This window comes from Mesitornis unicolor, unplaced genomic scaffold (genome assembly GCF_000695765.1).
Source record: "Mesitornis unicolor isolate BGI_N332 unplaced genomic scaffold, ASM69576v1 scaffold21398, whole genome shotgun sequence".
Classification (NCBI taxonomy): domain Eukaryota; kingdom Metazoa; phylum Chordata; class Aves; order Mesitornithiformes; family Mesitornithidae; genus Mesitornis; species Mesitornis unicolor.
The window spans coordinates 13699-33962 of record NW_010202799.1 but is presented as its reverse complement, the minus strand read 5'-3'; the positions used below and the strand labels follow the sequence as shown (position 1 = coordinate 33962).

Sequence of the window (20264 nt, the reverse complement as noted above, 5' to 3'; positions counted from 1 at the left end):
ATTTGAATACATGTGGTGTTGGGTACAGGGCACAATAGTAACCTTACTCAGGCATACGAGTCAGTAGCAGCTTTCCAAGCCTCCCCATAGAAGGCAGTTGATATGAAATGCTTGCTGACTTTGCAGCATACACTACACTTGCTCCATTTTTGAGATGTGCTATTTAGACTACGGTGTCTTTATGCAATTTGCAGTCTTAAGGTTGGTCCTACAAATTCAGGAGCCTTAAGCATCCTGGTTCCTTCAGCATTATGCAGACTTTCCCATACACCAAATATTCAGCATCTTATCTTTTTCATTTGTTTGCTTTTGTGTGTGATTTCCTTTAAAACTTGAGTCCAGAGTTGACACTTGTTGAAGCTAAACAGTAGAAATTCTTACATAGTTTATGAAAAGCATTCAGCTGTTCTGCTCGTTAAAAAAAACATAAATTATTTTTTTCCCCCTACATTTAAGTAAATTAATTTGATTTGTGTCTGTTACTATGTCCAACTCACTCACATTCTCTTTTTTTTTTTTCTTTAGGGGTATAATTAACCCATTCCCTGCTTCAAAATGCATCAAATCATCTCCGCTTCAGTGTATCTATACAGCTGAAGGACATACCAAGGCTGTGCTTTGCATTGATGCAACTGATGACCTTCTCTTCACTGGATCTAAAGGTTAGACAAGCTTTGTGCATCTGTACTGCTTGCAGAGGCTGCTTTGGAATGTTGTGAAATTCTCAGTTTGTGTGTAGTGCTGTAAACACAATGGAAAATTGTGAGGATCCTTAATTCCCATGGGTAGTATTTGGCTGTTTATTTGGAGTGTAAAAAGTAACTCTCAAGAATAGCATTAACAGTTGTTGAGTGATATGATGGAACCAATAATGGTAACATATATGCACATGTGATGTGCATGCAATGCAATAGCCCCAGGGTAGGGGTAGAGGTGGAAATTAGCACGTCTTTGGCTGTGCTATCTACAGGGTTTGAATCAATTATTCCCACCATAGTTAACTCTTTGAGCAGAGTTAGGGCCATTTTCTGCTCCTCCTGTGCTCCTCATCCTGTCCCTTGTGGGTGGAAGAGTTGTGTGGCTGTTGTAGGATGGACTGGATCTGGTAGTCACTAAATTCCCTACTAGATGGTGCAGCCAGTCTATGAACTCTTTATGCTGGTAGAAACTGTTTGGGGAGAAAGGTACAGTTTCTGTGGCTATTCTACTACGTAACTGTTAAAAATACCAAGACACGTTCTTACAGTGAATTGGCAAACTTTTGGTGTATTAAGCTTTATGTGAACATTTTGGCTTTTGTGCACGTGGACACAAATGCAAAAGAGGACGTATTTTTAGCTTATGTAAATGCTGCTTTGTTTATTTGTATTGATATTTTCAATTTAGTGGCTATATGGAGGGGAAGGAGGTGCTTAATTTTTTTTATTTTGCATCTAGATGTGTGTTCTAAAGGGTTTGTTTGTTTGTTTTTAACATGGAGTGCTTGCAGGTGTTGTAAATATTTGCTCTTTTTTGTCATATGCTAGCTTCCCATACTTATGGAAGAATTTTTGCTGTATATGTTTTTGGAGGGGAAAACTTTGCAAAGTTGTACTTATATTTGTACTCAAGAGTACAAGAATGTAGACAGCAGTTTAATTAAAGTTAAATCTTTTGGAAATTGTCACTGAAAGAGAAAGCCTCAGCTCGCTGACAGCCATAACACTAGCAGACAGTGCCAGTTCAGGAACGCCAGTAAGCCTCCAGGTGCATTGCGGATGTTGCGCTCTGGTCTTGATAGTGGAGGTTTTCTAAAGCAGCTGACGAGTTCTTGGTATAGTTACCCTCTTCGTGCTCTTACAAACACTGCCTACACATTAAGTTTTCCTTTCATCCTCCCAGTACATATTCCAGTAAAAATGTACTTCTGAAACATATGGAGTGACCCAGACATGGTCCAGCAAGGAGAGTTTCCTGTGTGGACTCCATTTGTGTTGTAAAAGTCTTGAAAACTGGGTCTTTACACAAAAGGTTGCAGTATTTAAATTCCTTTTCTACTGAATGAAAACTGTGACAAAAGCACTTGCTCTGGGATTTTCAGAGGCTCCAAAGCACCAAACAGTTTCAATCACTTCTCACCTTAGTAATTTTGTTGTGATAGTCAGTCCTCTGTCGTGCTGAGGCTCAAAGCCCTTCATGTACTATGTTCCCAATGAAGAATTCTTGAATTAAAAATTGAGTAGTTCTCTTGATCTGTCATCATCTAAACTCTACAGCCTCCAAACTGTCTGTCTGACAGTTTTGGGACGACATGGGATTTTATCCTTTTAAAAAGCTATGGGAGCTAATATGCACATCTTCAAAAATGACATTTAATTATTAACCTTCTTTAGTTTTGATGATGGTAGATGATGCCCATGTGTACTCTACAAAAAGAGATTAATTAAATGGGTCTTTAAAAGTGCCTACCAAAATGGAGGGTTATATATGAGTGCAAATGAATGTATAGACACTTTTTTTTAAAATAACTGAGTTTCGGAATAACATGTTTTCTGTGGTGTTTCGTTGGTTGGTTGGTTGTTTTAATTTTTTGCTCATGCTTTTTTTCCCTTTTTTTGCTTGTCTTTAGATCGTACCTGTAAAGTCTGGAACCTGGTAACTGGACAAGAGATTATGTCTCTGGGGGGTCATCCAAATAACGTTGTTTCTATAAAATATTGCAACTACACTAGCCTGGTCTTCACAGTCTCCACGTCCTACATCAAGGTGTGGGACATCAGAGATTCTGCTAAGTGTATTCGGACGTTGACGTAAGTATGCTAAACCTTAAATTCTAAGAGTTTAAATGAATCTTAATTTTAGATAAAAAAATACTAGAATTAATTCAATTCAGTACGTTGTTTGGGGGTGAAGGCTTTCTTTATGTGTTCAGGCTAAGTCAGTGTTGGGCATTGGTAATATATTGAAGCACAAAACAACTTGCCTGTAGAGTTGTTTTTTTTTTCAAATGTTCAGTATTCATAATTGGCTCATTATGAACACATAATAAGGGAATTTGTCTTTCGTTTTATTTTTTTTTTTCTTCCTTCCTGTACTCAGGTCTTCAGGCCAGGCAATGCCTGGTGATGTGTGTTCAGGAAGTACTAACAGAACAGTCACTATCCCAGCTGGAGAGAACCAGATCAATCAAATTGCACTAAATCCAACTGGCACATTCCTCTATGCAGCTGCTGGAAACTCAGTGAGGATGTGGGACTTGAAAAGGTACTTGAACACCAACAGAAGAGAATGTTCTTTAGGTTGTTGTATGTGCATATAAAACAAAGTCAATAAAGTGTTTCCTGTTTATGGTAATATCCATAACCCGGGTAAAATATGGTCAAGATACAGATCAACTCATCCATGCCATGGTGGTTACTGTGATATTGGAGGTGCTCATGACCTCCTCATGTGTTAAGGTTATGGTGAATTATTTCAGTAAAAATGATTGGAAGAATAATAAATAGTTTCAGTTGGAAAGGACCTTTAAAGGTCATCTAGTCCACGTTCCCCCTGCAATGAGCAGGGACATCTTCAACTAGATTGGGTTGCTCAAAGCCCCATCCAACCTGACCTTGAATGTTTCCAGAGATGAGGTATCTGCCACCTCTCTGAGCAACCCATTGCAGTGTTTCACCACCCTCACTGAAAAAATGTCTTCCTTATATCTAGTCTGAATCTACCCTCTTTTAGTTTAAAACCATCACCCCCTGTCCTATTACAACAAGCCCTACTAAAAAGCCTGTCCCCATCTTATAAGCCCCTTTTAAGTATTGACAGGACAAACACAGGAAAGGAAAAAGGACAAAACACATTGAAAGGAAAACCACAAGGTTTTGTTTAAGACAGGCACTATAAAACAGGCTCTTGTAAGATGACAGATACATGAATCCTGACTAGTAATTGTTGATGAGATTATGAAAGCCAACTGATCTAATATAGTATGGGACTATGATGGCCACACTATAACAGCACTTGTCCAAACAGTTGCACCCAAAGAGTGTGTTCAAGGTACAGAGAATACTTTGAGGGGTCTGATTTGTCTTTACTTTAAAATTTTCTTTAAATGCTTCTTATTTTACATAAATAGAAGCTTTTGTTAATATTTAACTTAGATTTAACATTTACACATAGATATGAGAAATAGAGTATACATAACCAGGAGATGAATTGTGAAGACTTGGGGGAAAATAAAAATATATATTCTGGCACAAACTGTGCTATGGTTTGTACTGGATATATGAAAAAATAACAAATCCTCATGTCTTCTCTTTTTATTCTTGAAGATTTCAGTCTACAGGAAAGCTAACTGGTCACCAGGGTCCTGTTATGTGCCTTACTATAGATCGAATTTCCAATGGACAAGATCTCATTGTCACTGGTTCAAAGGATCATTATATAAAGGTACACCATTAGTATTTGTTTATTTATTTTAACTCTTCAGCAGAAGTGACTCACATCTCCATATCTGACACATGATACCCAAGATATAAATTCTTTCATCAGTTATAGATTATGGGTAATGTTCAGTCTTAATAACACTTCTGACTTCAGTGCTATTTTTATTTGGATGGTTGTCTTTGAAGAAGAGTTAAACTTTTGGTTAAACTTTTTCTTAATCCCCAGTAAGGTGGAGATCAGGCGTATAAAGTCTTGGAGAAATATTCATGACACCTCCCTTTAAGTAACTCTTAGCTCTTGAAAGTATCTTAAGTCAGTGCCTCTGTTTTGGAGTGCAGACCTAATTGCCTCAGCAGAGACTGTGTGCTCCCCACAGAAGAGAATCTGGGGTCCAGCCCAGGCTCTTGCTTAGTTGTTACCCAAGTTCTGGAGTTGGGAAGGAGAGAGAGAGGTCAATACACTTCAGCCAAGGTGCCCAGTCTGCTTGGTGTATTCATTAGCATGCTTCCTTCGAGTTGTGTTCAAAGCATAGCCAGTGGTGTCACGATACTTTCCTGCTTCTTGACATCATGATTAACTCACTCAAGGATAGGGGATGTGGTTTTGGGGGAATGAGGGCTTCTGTGTTTCTGGGTTGTTGTTTTTTTTCTTGTCCTTTCTTTGGCCCACCTCAGCCTGGTTATTTGAACCCTCAAGCTCCTGTTTCTCAGGAGTGTGCCCAAACCACCAGACTATGGGGACTATACCTCATCTTCCCCAGACAGCTGACCCTCACACTGCAGAGAACGTGTGATTCATGAGGCCAAAGAGAGAATGAGCAAGATTCTCTACCTTGTTGTGAGGGGATACTCTTCACTCTGGTGCCTATACTTCTTGCACACTGGAAGAAGTGTATAAACACATCTGTGAGTGGAGCAGGAGCCAAAACCTAAGTGAGCTTTCTCACTGAGCTGGGCTTTCTCTTTTTGAGGTTATCCTGCAATTCTTGGACACTTGGCTGTGCACCAGGCGAGCCTCAGAAGACTGCCTGGGATAGGGGTGCATAGCTTGATGGTTTGGGCTGTGGATCTGAATCTTATCAGCAGTCCCTATGGTTAGAGGCCAGAGGATTCTTAGGCAATAGGGTGACAGAGAGAGGCACTAACAATTAGTTCTCTGCACAGTTGAGACCATTGGTTAAGAGCTACCATCCTGACACAGTAATGACCTCAGTGGGGACAACAGGATGTGATCACATAATGCAAGTTTGTCATGCTACAAGCTCACGTGATGAGGAAGGAGGTGGAAGGGCCCTTCGAAAACACAGCTGTCAACAGTCGGAGAAGTTTGTCTGCTACTCTTGTGTGCTCCTTTGTTGTGAGGAAGCTACATAAATGCTTATGAGGCTGCCTCCATCTTGACTTACACCACTAGAATATCCAAGGATATTTTGGGCATGTGTACGTGCTGCAAAGTAGTGGGTGTTCTGTATGCCTCCATAATCATCAAGCTGCTTTGGACAGTACAAATGATCAGCATGTGCATGGTCAGTGTGGCAGTTTGGGAATTCTGAGTGCTTCTTCACATGGTAGGTCCACTGTGGGTAGTAGCTCTGGTCACAGATGCTGCTTTCCCCTGCCACAGGAAACTACTGTCTTGTTTACTGAGCCAGAAATACTAGTCACTTCTGTCTCAGTGCCTAATTTTTCTGGTGTATCATTTAACTCTTTTGTTACAACTGGAACTGATGCATGTTAATTTAATGCAGTAACTTTTAAAATACCTTTAACTCACTTGAGGTATTCTTTTATGCTACCAAGCTGTCCTTTTTTTTCCACTGCCAAGCTTATTCATTTTAAAAGGTCAATGAAGAGCAAATAATAGGGGATGAAGCCTGACATTTGCGTGTGAAACAGAGGTAGTGGTTTAAAAAGTTATGGCTCATCTGTTCTTCCTCAGCTCAGTCTGACTGGGTGAGTTCTGGCTTTCTATAGTGCAAAATGACACAGGGTTGCTTACACTGCTTCTCTAGAGACAAAGAGCTGATGGGGTTGATTATGCTTTGAGTTGTTAAAATAGCCTCACTTAAAGCATCTGTTTTAAGACCACATTCTGGGAGCACAGGCAAGGACAGAGGTGTGCCTATTCCATGGAAAGCATCAGCATGTAGTGGTACATAACCCATGCCAAAACACCTTGTCCAGAAAAATACATGAATGCCTCTTCTGGGCAGCTGCCTATACAATTCTCCCAGTGTCAGTCATCTTTCCCATGCTCACTCTCATGCTTTGTTTCTCTGGTCCAACACACAGTGTGTATATATAGGCTATTCCTTGTGAAGATACTGTGTATTTCATAACCATGTAGTAGCACTTCTTCCAGAGCAGTCTTCTCTGAAATCGGTGAAATATTCCTGCATCAGGCAAGAGGTAGAAGAGGAGAAAGGAGTAGTTTTGATAGGTACATTCTGCCAAATATACATCATGATACAGTGACCTGTAATGAGACTTTCCAAGTTTTTCTGTGAAAGTTATTCACTACCTGTCTTCCAAGCTGGTTAGATGGCAGATAATTTTGCTTGACGTATTTGATCATTTATTTATCTGTTTTAGATGTTCGACGTGACTGAAGGAGCTCTTGGAAGTGTAAGTCCTACACACAATTTTGAACCTCCTCATTATGATGGCATTGAAGCACTTGCTATTATGGGAGACAACCTCTTTAGTGGATCCAGAGACAATGGAATTAAGAAATGGGATTTAACTCAAAAAGACCTTCTTCAGGTAATGTTAAAAATCATGTGGCTAATGTGATGTTGTCATGCTGTAGAATTGTGTTCAGACTGTGTAAGTGTTCAGGCTCATAGAATGACTATTCACTTAGACACTGATGTTCTTAATAGGGAAGGCCCTAAGAAATAAATGTATAATGTTTAATGTTAATGTTTGTAATGAACTTTATACTAGGAATGCAGTTGTTTTTCTTTCCATTTATGTGGCATCAGGATGAAGCGTTTAGCCCTTTATTTTAGCTATGAGTAGGTGGGTTTTGGCTTTTTTGCTTTGAAATTAAGCCAGCACTTGCATCCTCTATGATTGGAACAGTTGGATATCAATTTTGGACTGGGAACTCATTAATGACAAACAGTGCTTTGGATCATTAGATCAAACTACAGAGTATTTTCTTGTGAAGAGGCTTTACAACCTACCTCACTCCACCCAGTCTTTTTTCTAATAAACTTACTCCTAGATCTCAATTCATCGTTATACAACGTATAAGTTATGTTATTTATACAACACTCGCATGACAATCTGTTTGCTGTTAGAACATATTTGCTCCAAATACAATTATCTGTGTTGAGCCTGTGTGAGAAATGGAAGGCAGAAAAACAAGGCCAGAAGATGCTGCTGGTTTTGCAAAGATAATAATTTTTCAAGGGAGGAGGAGAATGTCTTTTATGTGCATTTAACGTGCAAACTGGTAGCAAGGAAACAAATAAAATATTGAAGTTTTGGGATATGAAAGAATAATGGATTGGTCACCTTAAGGTTGCACAGCTGCTCTGGGTGACCCATTGCAATCCTTAAACTACTCTTGTATGAATTTCCTCCCCTCTTCCATATCCAGTCAGAATTTCCATTGTTGCAACTTTCTTTTGGTGTGTATGCTTGACAGTTTTAAATGGGAGGGGGAGGGGGGAAGCAAACCCTAAACACCCTGAAAACAGAGCTGAGCTGCTTTAAAGTATAAATGTTAACATTTCAGCAGAGGTCCTGGTTTGGCATGCACATGTTAAACAAGGTTGGTTCTCTATAGCTGATGAAAAACACTAAACAAACATGCTATTCAAAAGAATTCAGACATCATCGACTTCACTTGGTGCTATACACCCCAAGCTACTTCTGTGACAAAATGAAGATTTTTACTTTTTTTCACCTGTCCAATTTCATGAAGCGCTGCAGACCAGACCACCAGTGTTGTGACAGCAGTGTCTATCATAGATTAAAACACCAAGATGATCCTAGAAAGCTGAATGCCCTCCATAATATGAGAGAGGCAGCAAACCAAAGCAGTTCCTACCAAACTGGAGAAGAGCCACTCTTGGTCCTCTTAAGAGACAGCAAACTTGGGCTGTTTTTCCTCCATGCTGGATGTTGTTCTCAGCTGATCTGTGCAGCAGTTTGCTTTCTGTATTAGCAGTAAAATGAGTTCTTCCTCAATAAAGAATTAATGTATTCTTGTTAAGTGCTACGTCACAAAATCAAATTATAATGTATAATGAGAAAAGAAGGAAGGACTAAGGCAAATAAAGAAACAGTTTATGTCTCCCTGGTGTATTTTTTGAGTAGTATTTTGGTTTTTATCTTTGTCTTCTGTAACTGTTTTATGGACAGACTTGAAACATATACAGAGACCGTATGTTCTAATATATATTTGAACATATGCAGATTTAGCATTATCCTAGATTAATTTTTGTTCCGTGTCAGGTCAGTTGTGCATATTGGACTTTGTTCTTGTTTTGCAGTACTGTTTGACAAAGAAGCAAACTTGCAGTATAGAAGTAGCCTCATGGAAGAAAGCACCCTCCTTGCTCTAAAGGAGGAGAAGCCTCAGGGCTGGGTTATACCTGGAGTCATGTAGCAAATCTGCTGCAGGACAAGCATCAGGCTTAGAACTTGGGTATTTTTCCATTTCTGCACTTGTTCCTCTAGAAGGTTTTGCAGCCCTGTGAGACTTGCCTGCCTTCTGTCTTTCAGCAAGTTCCTAATGCTCATAAAGACTGGGTGTGTGCTCTTGGCCTGGTACCTGGAGCTCCGGTTCTGCTCAGTGGCTGCAGAGGAGGCACCCTCAAGCTCTGGAATGTGGACACCTTCGCACCCATTGGGGAGATGAAGGGACACGATAGCCCCATAAATGCAATCTGCACCAACTCTGGCCAGATTTTCACAGCATCAGAGTGAGTTTTTCTTCTCCGTGACTTCCTTTTCTCTAGCTCCTGCTAGAATTCTGCTCATGAAAATGCATTTAAGAGATATTCAGTTGTGTAAGTTGCTTTGTACCAAGCACAGGGAGACCTGGTTCATGCCCCTAAATGCTAATAATCTACTGCAGTAGTCTCCAAAGTGGGGTGTGTGCACCCTGGGGGTTGCAGAAGATGATCCATTGTGGTGTGGGAAGAAAATACTAAAATTTCAGTAGTACATGTATATAACTTATAAATTAATAAATTTACATACAGTGGGAGGTGAATGGTCAGAAATTATTTTAGTGATAAGGGTCTGTATCGGAAATGTTTGGAGACTATTAATTTACAGGATGTCAGGGAGAATTTGGCAATAGTGAGAACTTTACCAGCTGGTCTCTATAGTTTGGCTATTTACTGCTAGGGCTGACTCCTGACCTGTGGGAATTTTCCTAAAAGTCATGGTATGTCAGTTTTTTCCTGCTGGTTTGGTTTGGTTTTTTAAAGTGCTGACATACAGCAGAGGCTTTGCAAGCTGTCCTACTGTGCTTTAAAAACCTTGATTTCACTATTTGCCTCCTCAGTAAATTGAGCAACTTTAGTACCTAAAACCTCAGGGGTCTTGACCAAAAAAAATATCTGATTCTGGAGAAAGCGCAGGAGGCAGCACCAGAGCCCACTTAGCAAAGCAGCCTGAGCACAGGAGCTGTGGAAGCTGCCTCATTCTCTTCTGGTGCCAATTGCAGGAGCTTCTGGCCTTCTGAGCGAAAGCAGGACTTGGAGTTGAAGCAGTACTTCACAACTGGGAGCTGCTACATTTCCACATTTGGTGGCCAGTTTTCATAGTTAAGCATTCACAAATAGGGGTAGAGACACCAAAGCTTGTATCTCTGCCTAAAGATTATTAGTAAGTTTAGAAGATACATGCATGTGAAATTTATTCCTTATTACTTGCGAAAGAAAAGCCCAGCCTTTTGGCACTTGTCACATTGTGGCAGAGGTCTACAGAGTTCAGGGTATTCCTAACAATTTACAATGGCATGAAGGCTCAAGTCAGAAAACCTCTATACAACGGTGAAGTCTGTCCTGACTGCTGCTTCATGGGGGTTTTTGAGGGGGATGTAAAGAATACATGGGTCAATATTTGCTGGTCACGAGAGTCAATGTGTATGAGAAATTCATAACTTCTACTTCTTTTTCATAGGATAAATTGCTATTTAAAAATACAAATTCTTTGTTTTACTTTTTAATTACAGTAGCATTTTGTAACACATTCCATGTGATACTTTACTTTCACATACTTGAAAATTGTGTAAATAGTGTCTGTTGCCAGAAATACAGAATTACAACTTGCCTCTCCTGGGCTTCTGAACACCACCTTATTGGGGAAGGGTTTTAAGAGGTTTGGGGTTTTTTTGTTGTTTGGTTGGTTTTTGTGGGGTTTTGTGGTGTTGTGCGGGTTTTTGTTTGTTTGGGGTTTTTTTAAGACTTTGTTGTCTTGCAGTTCTGTGCTTTTTTACCTTATTACAGACTGACTCCTCTCATGCAAACTGAGCACATTTCAGATCCTGTTTGATTTGACCTATTACAATTTTTCACACTTTTTTTTTTTAGGACAATGTCTTGTCCTATTGAGTCTGTCTCAAATTCTGTAGTACACTGCCTGTTTGTGGTCAGCTGAGTTGCAAATAATTACATGATGGAAGCTCTTCTCTGATGTCAGTCTACTGCTGCCTATTACTTCATTTTTTCAAATACAGCTGGCAGTAATATTAGAGTAGGATTTTTACTTTCCTACTTTTCTTTTTTCTTAATACTTGCCTAAATGGTTCAAGTTAGTAGCCAGTGCTGTGGTAAGTTTAGGGAAACTTAAATGTTGTAAATCTTGCACTTCAAAGACTTCTGGAGATGGAATGACCCTTGCATATCCATTAAGGAAGTCTTATTTCACCAACAAGCCCTTTCTGAATAACACTTGAGCTTTTAATAAAGTGTGCTTCCTGTCGTCCCGTCCCCGTCCCCCCCAGTTTAATTACCTAGCTCTAATACAGCTTTATTTTGTTTTTCAGTGACCGGACTGTGAGGATCTGGAAAGCCCGAAATGTAATAGATGGACAGAGCTCAGATACAGGAGATGCAAGTGAAGATCTTGCCAGTAATTGAAATCACAGGGATAAATAAACATACTGATGATTTTGAGGTGCACTCTATGCAGTTTGCTGCATGCTTATTTAGTAATCAGTGATGACTGGAGTGAACTGAAAAATAAGAGTGAACTCTTCTACTTAGACCTGCTGTCCTTAAAATATGTACTGTATTTAAGAAAAAAATAACCTCTTGGTAACTTGCTTGTGTCTCAATGGTCACATATATGTGTCTACACATTATGGCTGAATTTGTGTGCGTATGTAACACTTGCAGTTAAAGTTAACTGGAAATCAGTCTTCTCTAACGACCATCTCAAAATTATAACGTGGATTATATAACAAAAGTGCTCTGCTGCATTTCACTCACAAGTTTGATCAGCTCTTTTGCATTTTAGGGTAGCAGGGGAATGATGATGTCCCAGTAATAAGCCTTTGATTATGGCAGGAGTTGTTTCAGGATTCTAAAGGTCACTTACACTGTTAGGAAAATGGAGTGAATAAAAGATGGAAAGAAGCTGTTAATGGCACGTCTGTCTGACATGGCTGTATCCTGCTAACAGCGAATGCCATATGATTTGTGTTAATGTTAGCATATAATCCTTTTTGACCAAAGTTGTGCAGCTATGTATACTCTGTGCTCAGGACTAGAACTCGAATGCTCATAAATTGGTATGTTTCATTAGTGTTTTGCCCATATTCTGTAATGACTAGGTGTTCTTAATGTCATAACAGAAATATATCTTAATCTATTTTCTTATGGATTTGTTTTTATCATCTCACATTTTCTTTTTTTAAAGCAAAATGTCTTTCCTTTTATCTAATTTTGTATGCTGCTAAATGTATTTTAAATACTGTTTTGCAAACCTTGGCAGTTACTTTGAGAACTGAACCACGTGTATTTGGAAAAAGCTATGTAAATAGATGGTTGTACAAAGAAAATACCTTATCTTGTGCCTGTATGACTTTTAAAGCTCTCAGAGTGTGGATATTGAGGGAGGATGTATAATTTACCCAACTTTAATATTAATTTGTAAATTCTGCAAATTTTAAAAGTTTATGTAGATTCACACACAGTGTTTGGATGTTGAGGTTTTTTTGGCTGTTCTTTTTTTTCTAGAAAATACCAGTCTGTAAATTATAGCTGTGTAGGTAACACTTAAATAAAGATGTGAATGTGAGCTACTTCTCTTTGCCTTTTTCATAATACTTCCATATTAAAAAAAAATCACTTCCCTTGTGAAGGCCTGAAATAGAAAATGCCCAGTTTTACACAGTGCAGTGGAATAGCTTTCTGAGTAATACAGCCCACAGGTTTTTCTGGTGTTCTTGTTGGCCATTATTTATGTTTTGCTAGTACTTAGGAACCCTAGTAGGACTCCTTCATACTAAGTACAGTACAGACTCAAAATGAAGCAGATGGCTCCTGTTCCTAAGAGATGTCAGCTCTTACCTTATTACATATGGGCTGTCAAACAAAGAAAAGAAATGGAACTGCATACTGCTTGCCATTTGAGGTCACTGATTTAGTCCAAGTTTTGTCAGAAAGGAGTAATGATACATATTGTTAAGAAACTATGCATAGGTTTGTTAGAATAAACAGCAGCAATAGTATTTATCTCTCATGCTTTTTGACTGTTCAGGGGTGTACACGCACCATGTCACAACTCTGAGCAAAACTCCCAGTGAAGAGTAGATTTATGCGCAAGACTCATGAGAGGCTTTGTGTGCCTGGTGGAGGGTCCCTGTTCCGCCTGGCCCAGTGGGTAAAGGCCACCCGCTGTGCCCAGGTGCACAAACGATGCCAGCATCAGTCCTTCCAAACCTAGGAGATACCAGCTGTCAGGCTGCTCTGCTCGAATGGACCATATGGTGAGGGGCTGGCGAGGCAGCAGTCTGAATTGCAGATGCTTCTCTTTGGTGATGCTTGACAGCACAGATGTTCTGTTTTACAGAGCTATCTCCTGATAGGCACTGATATAACTGAAAATAATGTGTGACTAGAAAGATTATTTTTTTTAAGAACTTTTTTTTCCTCCAGGAAGATATTCCACCTAAACTAGATCTTACCATAGCTTTATTCTGAAAGTTCTTGCCATCAAGTAATTGGAAGAAAATTGTCATTTTGTAAAGGTCACAGTATCACTGTCTTGTTTTAATGGAGAAATCTTCAACTGTTTTTCTCCAAACTTTTCTTTTGTGATATAAAACTACATATGTGACAAAAGATAATATAAAATCAGGAAAAAGGTAAGCGCTGGACTCCCATTGTCTGAAGATGTTTGTTTAAAAAAGTGAAGGTGGTCTCTGAAAAAGTATTTTTCTAAGAATTTTAAGTTACAGAAAAATCACATTCTCAAGTTAGAATTCAGAAGCTGAGCAAAGTTTGTAGACAAATTAGTAACTGTATCTCATCTTATCTGCTTAGATATGTTCTTAAATACAGGCAAGGTCATGTGTTATAATTAATTTCATGTAAGATATGAATGCTGAGAAAATATTTGCAGTGTTTCTTGTTCCAATATGTAACAACTGCTTATTGCGTCCCTGCCTTGTATAAGAGGCTCCACGCTGCCTGCCGAAATCTGTCTTTGACCACGGAGAGGATGAGGAGCCTGTGTTTCCTGGCTGCTGTGCTAGCAGGTAAGTCTGTGGCACTTGTAGTTTGTCATAGGCTTCAAAAGCAAGATACAAATGTGATAACAACAGAAGAGCTCTTAGGGGAGGTGATCTTTTTACAGGGAAAAGGAGAGAGCAGGCATAGCTTTAACTCCACGTGGGTGACTGTGGGAAGACGGCAGGGCTGGCTAGTATAGAAATACATCCCAATACGTGCACTAGCATGGGCACACTGGAGGCAATGGGACCAGTCAGCTGCTGAAAGCTACCCTGTGCTTTGCTAGTTTGTTTGCTTTGATTCTACCCCAGTATACCAGAGGTTAATTTGGTCCAGAGTCGGATAAACAGAGAGTACATCTTATTATGTTACTAAATAAAGAAAAGGGAACCTCTGCAGCAAAAGCCTTTGAAAAATATGGATGACCCAAGACTAATACTATTAAATTAAAAAGCATGTGGTAATACTTTAATTCAATGCTTAGGCCTTATTACAGCATTTTCTAACCTAATTTCACAAAATTTAAGTAAAGATTTTAAAAAATCAGTAGGGATACTTTTTCACATACATCTTTCAACCTTTAGCTTCTGTTCCCATGGAAATTATCGTGGAAAAGCAGCAAATAGCCATAGTTATTGCTATATTCAACTGCTTGCTTGCATTCCATCTTCTGGGTTTGTTTACAGACATGGGCCAGAAACGCAGTGAAAATGATGCAGAGATTTTAAAACTAAAATGTTTTTTAAAAGTTGGGAAGGGAAATTGCGTCTTCCCACTTGCTACTGTCCCATTTGTACTGTAATGGAAACAAATCCAGGAAGAAGGGAGGAATGAAGCTACAGTCCTCTTTAGCTGCTTGTACCTGCATGCCCTTGTTTCCAAAATTTATCTGGAAGTCTAAGCTTCTTATCTTTATCAGGGACACAGTATGAAAAGGCAAGGCTTTACTTGTCCAGCCCAGTCTTTAGTGTTCCATTAGAGCATTCATGAATCCTCCCCAATTTCTGCTCAAAGAAGAAATAGTAGAGAGATTGCAGAGGGATGTTCCTATTCTTATTATTCTTTGGATGAAAAAGGGAATCAGAATTTAGGGCTTTCCTGTGTGACAGATCCCAGAAGGTGGATGCCGGAGGGAAAGCAGCCAGCCTGTGGGGCATGACTGCTCACCCCAGACAATGAAGGTGGAAGTCAAGCCTGCCTGTGGCAGCTGGCGAAGGTTAATGGGGTTTTGCCTGTTAATACCTGCCTCTAGAAGGGGATATGAGGCTGTGGTGGGGACGAGCAAGCTCTGCTGCACCTCCCGAGAGCGTCAGACCTAAGCATCAGATGCTCCAACATGAAAGGGGAGAATGAGAGTTTTCTCAAAAGACAAATATAGATGGCACTCAGCTCTCGCTTTTCTGCATCCCCATGCCCTACTTGGAAATTAACTCTGGCATCGCAGCATGACAGCATTTTCTAGTGAATCTACAGTTTTATCCTGTAAATTTTCTCAGTATATATAATTATTGCTTATGCACATCTGCTTGTAAAGTTCTTTATTTGGAGAAGCCCAGACTGCATCAGCAATCATGTTTTAAGCTTTCAAGTACACAACAGTCCACATAAAGTTTAAAGCAGAGGTATTAGTCATTTTATGGAAAAGAGCAATTATCTTTCCAGTAGATTTAATCTTTGAATATTACTGTAATGGCTAAAATGATAGAAGTTAACTTCAAAATAAGTATGGTGCCTGCAGTAGGGCTGCTCTCTTTAAGAATATTTGATAATGAAGCATCTTGTTGGCACAGCAGAGAGCCAGCTTTGCTGTCCCCCTGCTCTCAGGAGGCTTGCTCTGTGTGGGGGAACTTCAGGGCCTGCAGCTGAAAAAAGGAAAAGGTTTAGGTTTTGTCAGGATGGGTCAGTGAATGTCTAATTGGTGTCTGCTTTTACTGCTGATACCTGCCCTTAACTCATAACCATACCTGTATTAACACAAACTACTACTACTGCACGTATAGAAATGAAACCCAGTAAAAACATATAATCAGTATTTTTATATTTATCTATATTGTACAGATACATACTGATTTCATATATTTGTCTCTCTCTATATATATATGTATATACAGATAGCCTCAGTGTATAACAGGAAAGACCAGAAGTATGCAGAAAAGGTAGCATTTTAATGTCAGTAACAGTTTTAGTCCTTACGAAATGACACCTCCTGTTCAGCTAGCCTGAAGTGCTGCTCTCGTGCCTCACCAGCCCTTTCATTAGCCTGCTATTTTACTTCCATGAGCACTTCAAGCATGCCATGCTTCAGCTGAACAATACAGACCCCTGGCCTCGGCTTGTAAAAGACACCAGTTGCTCTTGTCTCGGTCACGAACAGGCATTGGCCACGAACAGGCGTGCTGGTCTGCTGCCATCTTAGTCAAAAATCACGCATGTTAGTGCCAAAATGGGGAAGAACACAGCCTAAAACGAAAACAATGCAAACTTCTTTAGTTTTTTTTGTTTGTTTTTTTTTCCCCCGATGTGTTTCTCTGCTGCTCTGACTGTTTTTTCCCCTTCTCCAGCCCTGGGCGGCTGCCTGGGCTCAGACCAGTGCCCCGGGGATGTGGCGGTGCAGAAGCGCGTCGACTGCCACCCCCAGCCTGGTGCTTCCCAGGAGGTCTGTGAGGCACGGGGCTGCACCTGGTGCGCCACCGATGTGGCCAACGCTCCCTGGTGCTTCTTCCCTGAGGACAGTCCCTATGGCTACTCCCTAGACGGGAGCACTGAGACGACAGCCAAAGGCTGGAAGTAAGTATGCGTGGCTCCTTCAACTGTGACTCCTCTGGCAGTGCAGGCCAGCACTGCACAGGAGCCACCATTGCTGCCCCAGAGGCAGCTCACCTGAAACACTCCCTAAGCCCCTTTGCTATTGTGTGCTCAGCTTGTGTCAAGGAGGATGCTGGATGTATTTGCCTGTGTGTAAGCCATGCAAATTTGGGTCCTTGTGCTCACACTGTCCTGCCAGTGAAGAAACCAGGCACTGGTAGGGGGTGGTCCCTCCCACCCTGGGAGCTGTGTCCCAGGAGACCACGAGGGCTTCCTGCTTCAGGAGCGCGTATTTTAGTCACTAACAGCAAGGAGCGCCTAAGCTAACCTCAGAGAATGTTTCTCTCAATGAATCAATGATTTTTTTTAAAGCGCTGAGGTAAAATACCTGAGTTGTTCCCTCTGCCATGCCAGGGTGCTCGCAGGCAGCGAGCAGTGGCAGTGGGCAGCAGCACGTGTTTTCACTGCAGGGTAACGCTGAACAAGCGCCAGGCCTTGTCCCTCTTCGGAAATGATATTTCTCCTGTCGTCTTGGAAGTGGAGTTCCAGACAAAGGACAGACTCCGGTTCAGGGTGAGTATTTTGGAAGGAAAAAAATCATTTAAACAAAGCAACACACCCCAACGAATGAGCTGACCTGCTGGGTCTGCCCTTGCCTTGCTTTAGCTCTACGACCCGAACAAGAAGCGGTTTGAAGTCCCACTCAAGATTGACTCCCCGGGGGTTACTGCCGATGAGGCCAACTATGACGTTGAGTTTGTGGATGACTCCTCGCACTTCAGGATCAGGAGGAAAAGCACCGGCACCGTGCTGTGAGTACCAGATCTTATTAATGCCATTTTTTTGCAGGAATTAAGCGAGCACTTTTTCCTCACGCCCTATTGCTTGGGTCTGTGTGATACACAGCTCAAACTGGATGCGGCATAAATATAGATTTAAATCTCATTTTAAATCTCGTTCCTGGAAAGTACTCATTATTAATAGAAGTATGTGCCTGTATAATGGGAGTTTATCTATGTGCATGCAGGAAAGATTATTAAGCAAGTCAAATAACTTTTGCAGCTACAGCATTACAGCTTGGGACACTGTTAGGCTCAACTTGTGAAAGCACTGAACTAAGTTTTCTGAAACTGGAGGTGTCAAATATGTCAAAAATTAAGCAACAAATCTCCTGACAGTCTCTAAGATATAGGCCTAGGAAACTAAAATTCCAAGCCATAGAGGCCATAAGGCACTAACTTACATTGATTTCAGTAAAGGGCATCTGTGAGTCTAATTTGTTACTGCAAAAATACCAGCTATAATCATGAGCTGCTACTGTAACCTTAACTTCAGCAAAAGCTCCCCTCACCAGCAAGTATCAACAAGTGTCATAATTTCCTATTTTCTTGGCTTCCACCAATACTTCTCTAGTGTGTAATGCTACTTAGCAAGGGAGTTTTTTGGAAGGAGCAGCTTCCTGCATCCCAGTTGAGGTGACCTCTTACCAGTTGCATTTGGGGGTGCTACAGCATGGCACTAGCAGCAGTCTCTGCCTGTCTGCGGTGACAAGTGACAGGGTTACTGGGGTTATCACCACTTGACTTAGGCTGGCAAAGGAGATGCACAGAATATAGAAATAGGGCTACTGTCTGCATCAGGCTGTGGTTGTGTCTATATTAGCATTTTAATTCAAGTCAGCAGCACCTTTTGATGTGAATCTCCTGATTATACCCACTTCTTGTGCACTGGCTGACCTTGCAGTGGTCCTGAGGAGCATGGGTTAGGTCCCTTCCATGTGGTCTTGCTGGGAGCACACGTGGTGTGCTCAGGCTGCTCCAGAGCAAGCCTCTAACATGCAAGTGCCCACTGGGTCCTCAGCACCAGCTCTGCCTGTCTCGCACCCCACCACTAGCACAGGCACATTCCCAGAAGATCTTTGGGATCCAAGTGGAACATTTCATGCATTAGAAAATCTAACCCCAAATGAAGAAGTTAAATCAGCTCAGATTTATCCTTTCCCAGGAAAGTCTTTGTAATACAGACTCAAAATATAAGCATTATTTTTGTGAGCAATGTAAGGATGGCTTAATATGCGTGATGCAAGTAAGACAATGCAGCCTCTAGAATGGTTTGAGTCTGCAGAGGGAACCACTGCACTGGGTTTTTAATTAGCTGCCTGTCCTTTTAAATTACAATCTCCTGGCATCTCTTTTCATACACATCACGGCCAATTCTGTAAAGTTTTCTTTTTGCAGGCTATTGTACATGAATTACTCTGATAACAAAAATAATTTAATTCCTTGTCAGACTTAACAGCTTTGTGGAAACAGTTGGGCTTATGTTAAAGGCCCAATTTTCTTCTCTTTGTAGTAAGAGATTTTTGTAAAGCCTCATTAATTGGAATGGTGATGTAGGAGGTGAATGCACAAGGAAACACGATGAGTGGCTAGGTCATGGCCCGTTCCCATTCAGTTCTCCTTATCTTCACCCAAAGCCCAAGGATTTAGGCTTGGTTAGTCAGGGCATGCTCAAACTTCAGATGTTCCAGTTAAGGGAAGGTGCCTGCCATGAAGCAGATGCAGGGTTTGATCTGTTGAGCTGCCAAAGACCGAGATCCAGTGTGGGGCAGAGGAGCACAAGTCGATCCCTGCTGAGAAGGTTTCCAGCAGGGCACGTTCACCACTCCGCTGTGGGTATGGGAAACCCTCCTCTGTGCCCCTGGCAGTGGGGCATCCCCGTGTCCTCCGAAATCTGCGCTCAGCAGCAAGGCAGGTGTGGGGTGCAGCAGCGATGTGCTGGAGAGCCTGAGGAGGTAGAGGGCAGCCTTGGTTAGCAGCATCAGCGCGGCGCTCTCAGCGGTGCTCTGCTGTGGAGCATCGCTGCTGGAAAACAAACTGCCTCTGGGCAGGTAAAGGAATTCTCCTGAAACTCAGCTGACTCCAGAAAGAGGAAACTGCCAGTGAACGTAATGTGTGGTTAATGGGGTTGTATCCTGCAAACAGTGGCAGTGCTGCTTCTAAAAGATTCTCATCAGCAGAGACACAGGATTTTGTAGAAAGGGAAATTATATGTTCCAGGGAATTTTTGTTTCATGTGAAATGGTACTGCCGGTACTTACAGACTGAAGGATCACATCTCGGCAGGGAGCCATTCCTCTCACAGCTGAATCCTATTTGGAGTTAAATTCCATGTGTGAGGAGCAAAAATGCTTCCCTTTCATTGGCTTTATTGGCCAGTCCATCCCGTCAGAGTGAGTGAATGCAGATGCTCAGGGATTCCTCCACAGCCTGCCTTACGGAGATCTGAAACCTCCTAAGAGCTGTGCAGATGGAAACCTTCTTTCAAAACAGGAAAG

The 20264-nt window shown here is 41.1% G+C and overlaps 1 protein-coding gene across 1 annotated transcript; it reads left to right on the top strand.

The window, feature by feature from the left end:
* Nucleotides 1-525: 525 nt before the first annotated feature.
* Nucleotides 526-12689, top strand: LOC104545383 (kinesin-like protein KIF21A; the record flags this gene model as incomplete). Its single annotated transcript, XM_010190514.1, has 7 exons — nt 526-662; nt 2609-2789; nt 3079-3243; nt 4305-4422; nt 7011-7181; nt 9156-9355; nt 11431-12689. Coding segments are annotated over 7 exons (1066 nt in total), but the record flags the coding sequence as incomplete, so codon positions are not given.
* Between the last annotated feature and the right edge of the window lie 7575 nt (nt 12690-20264).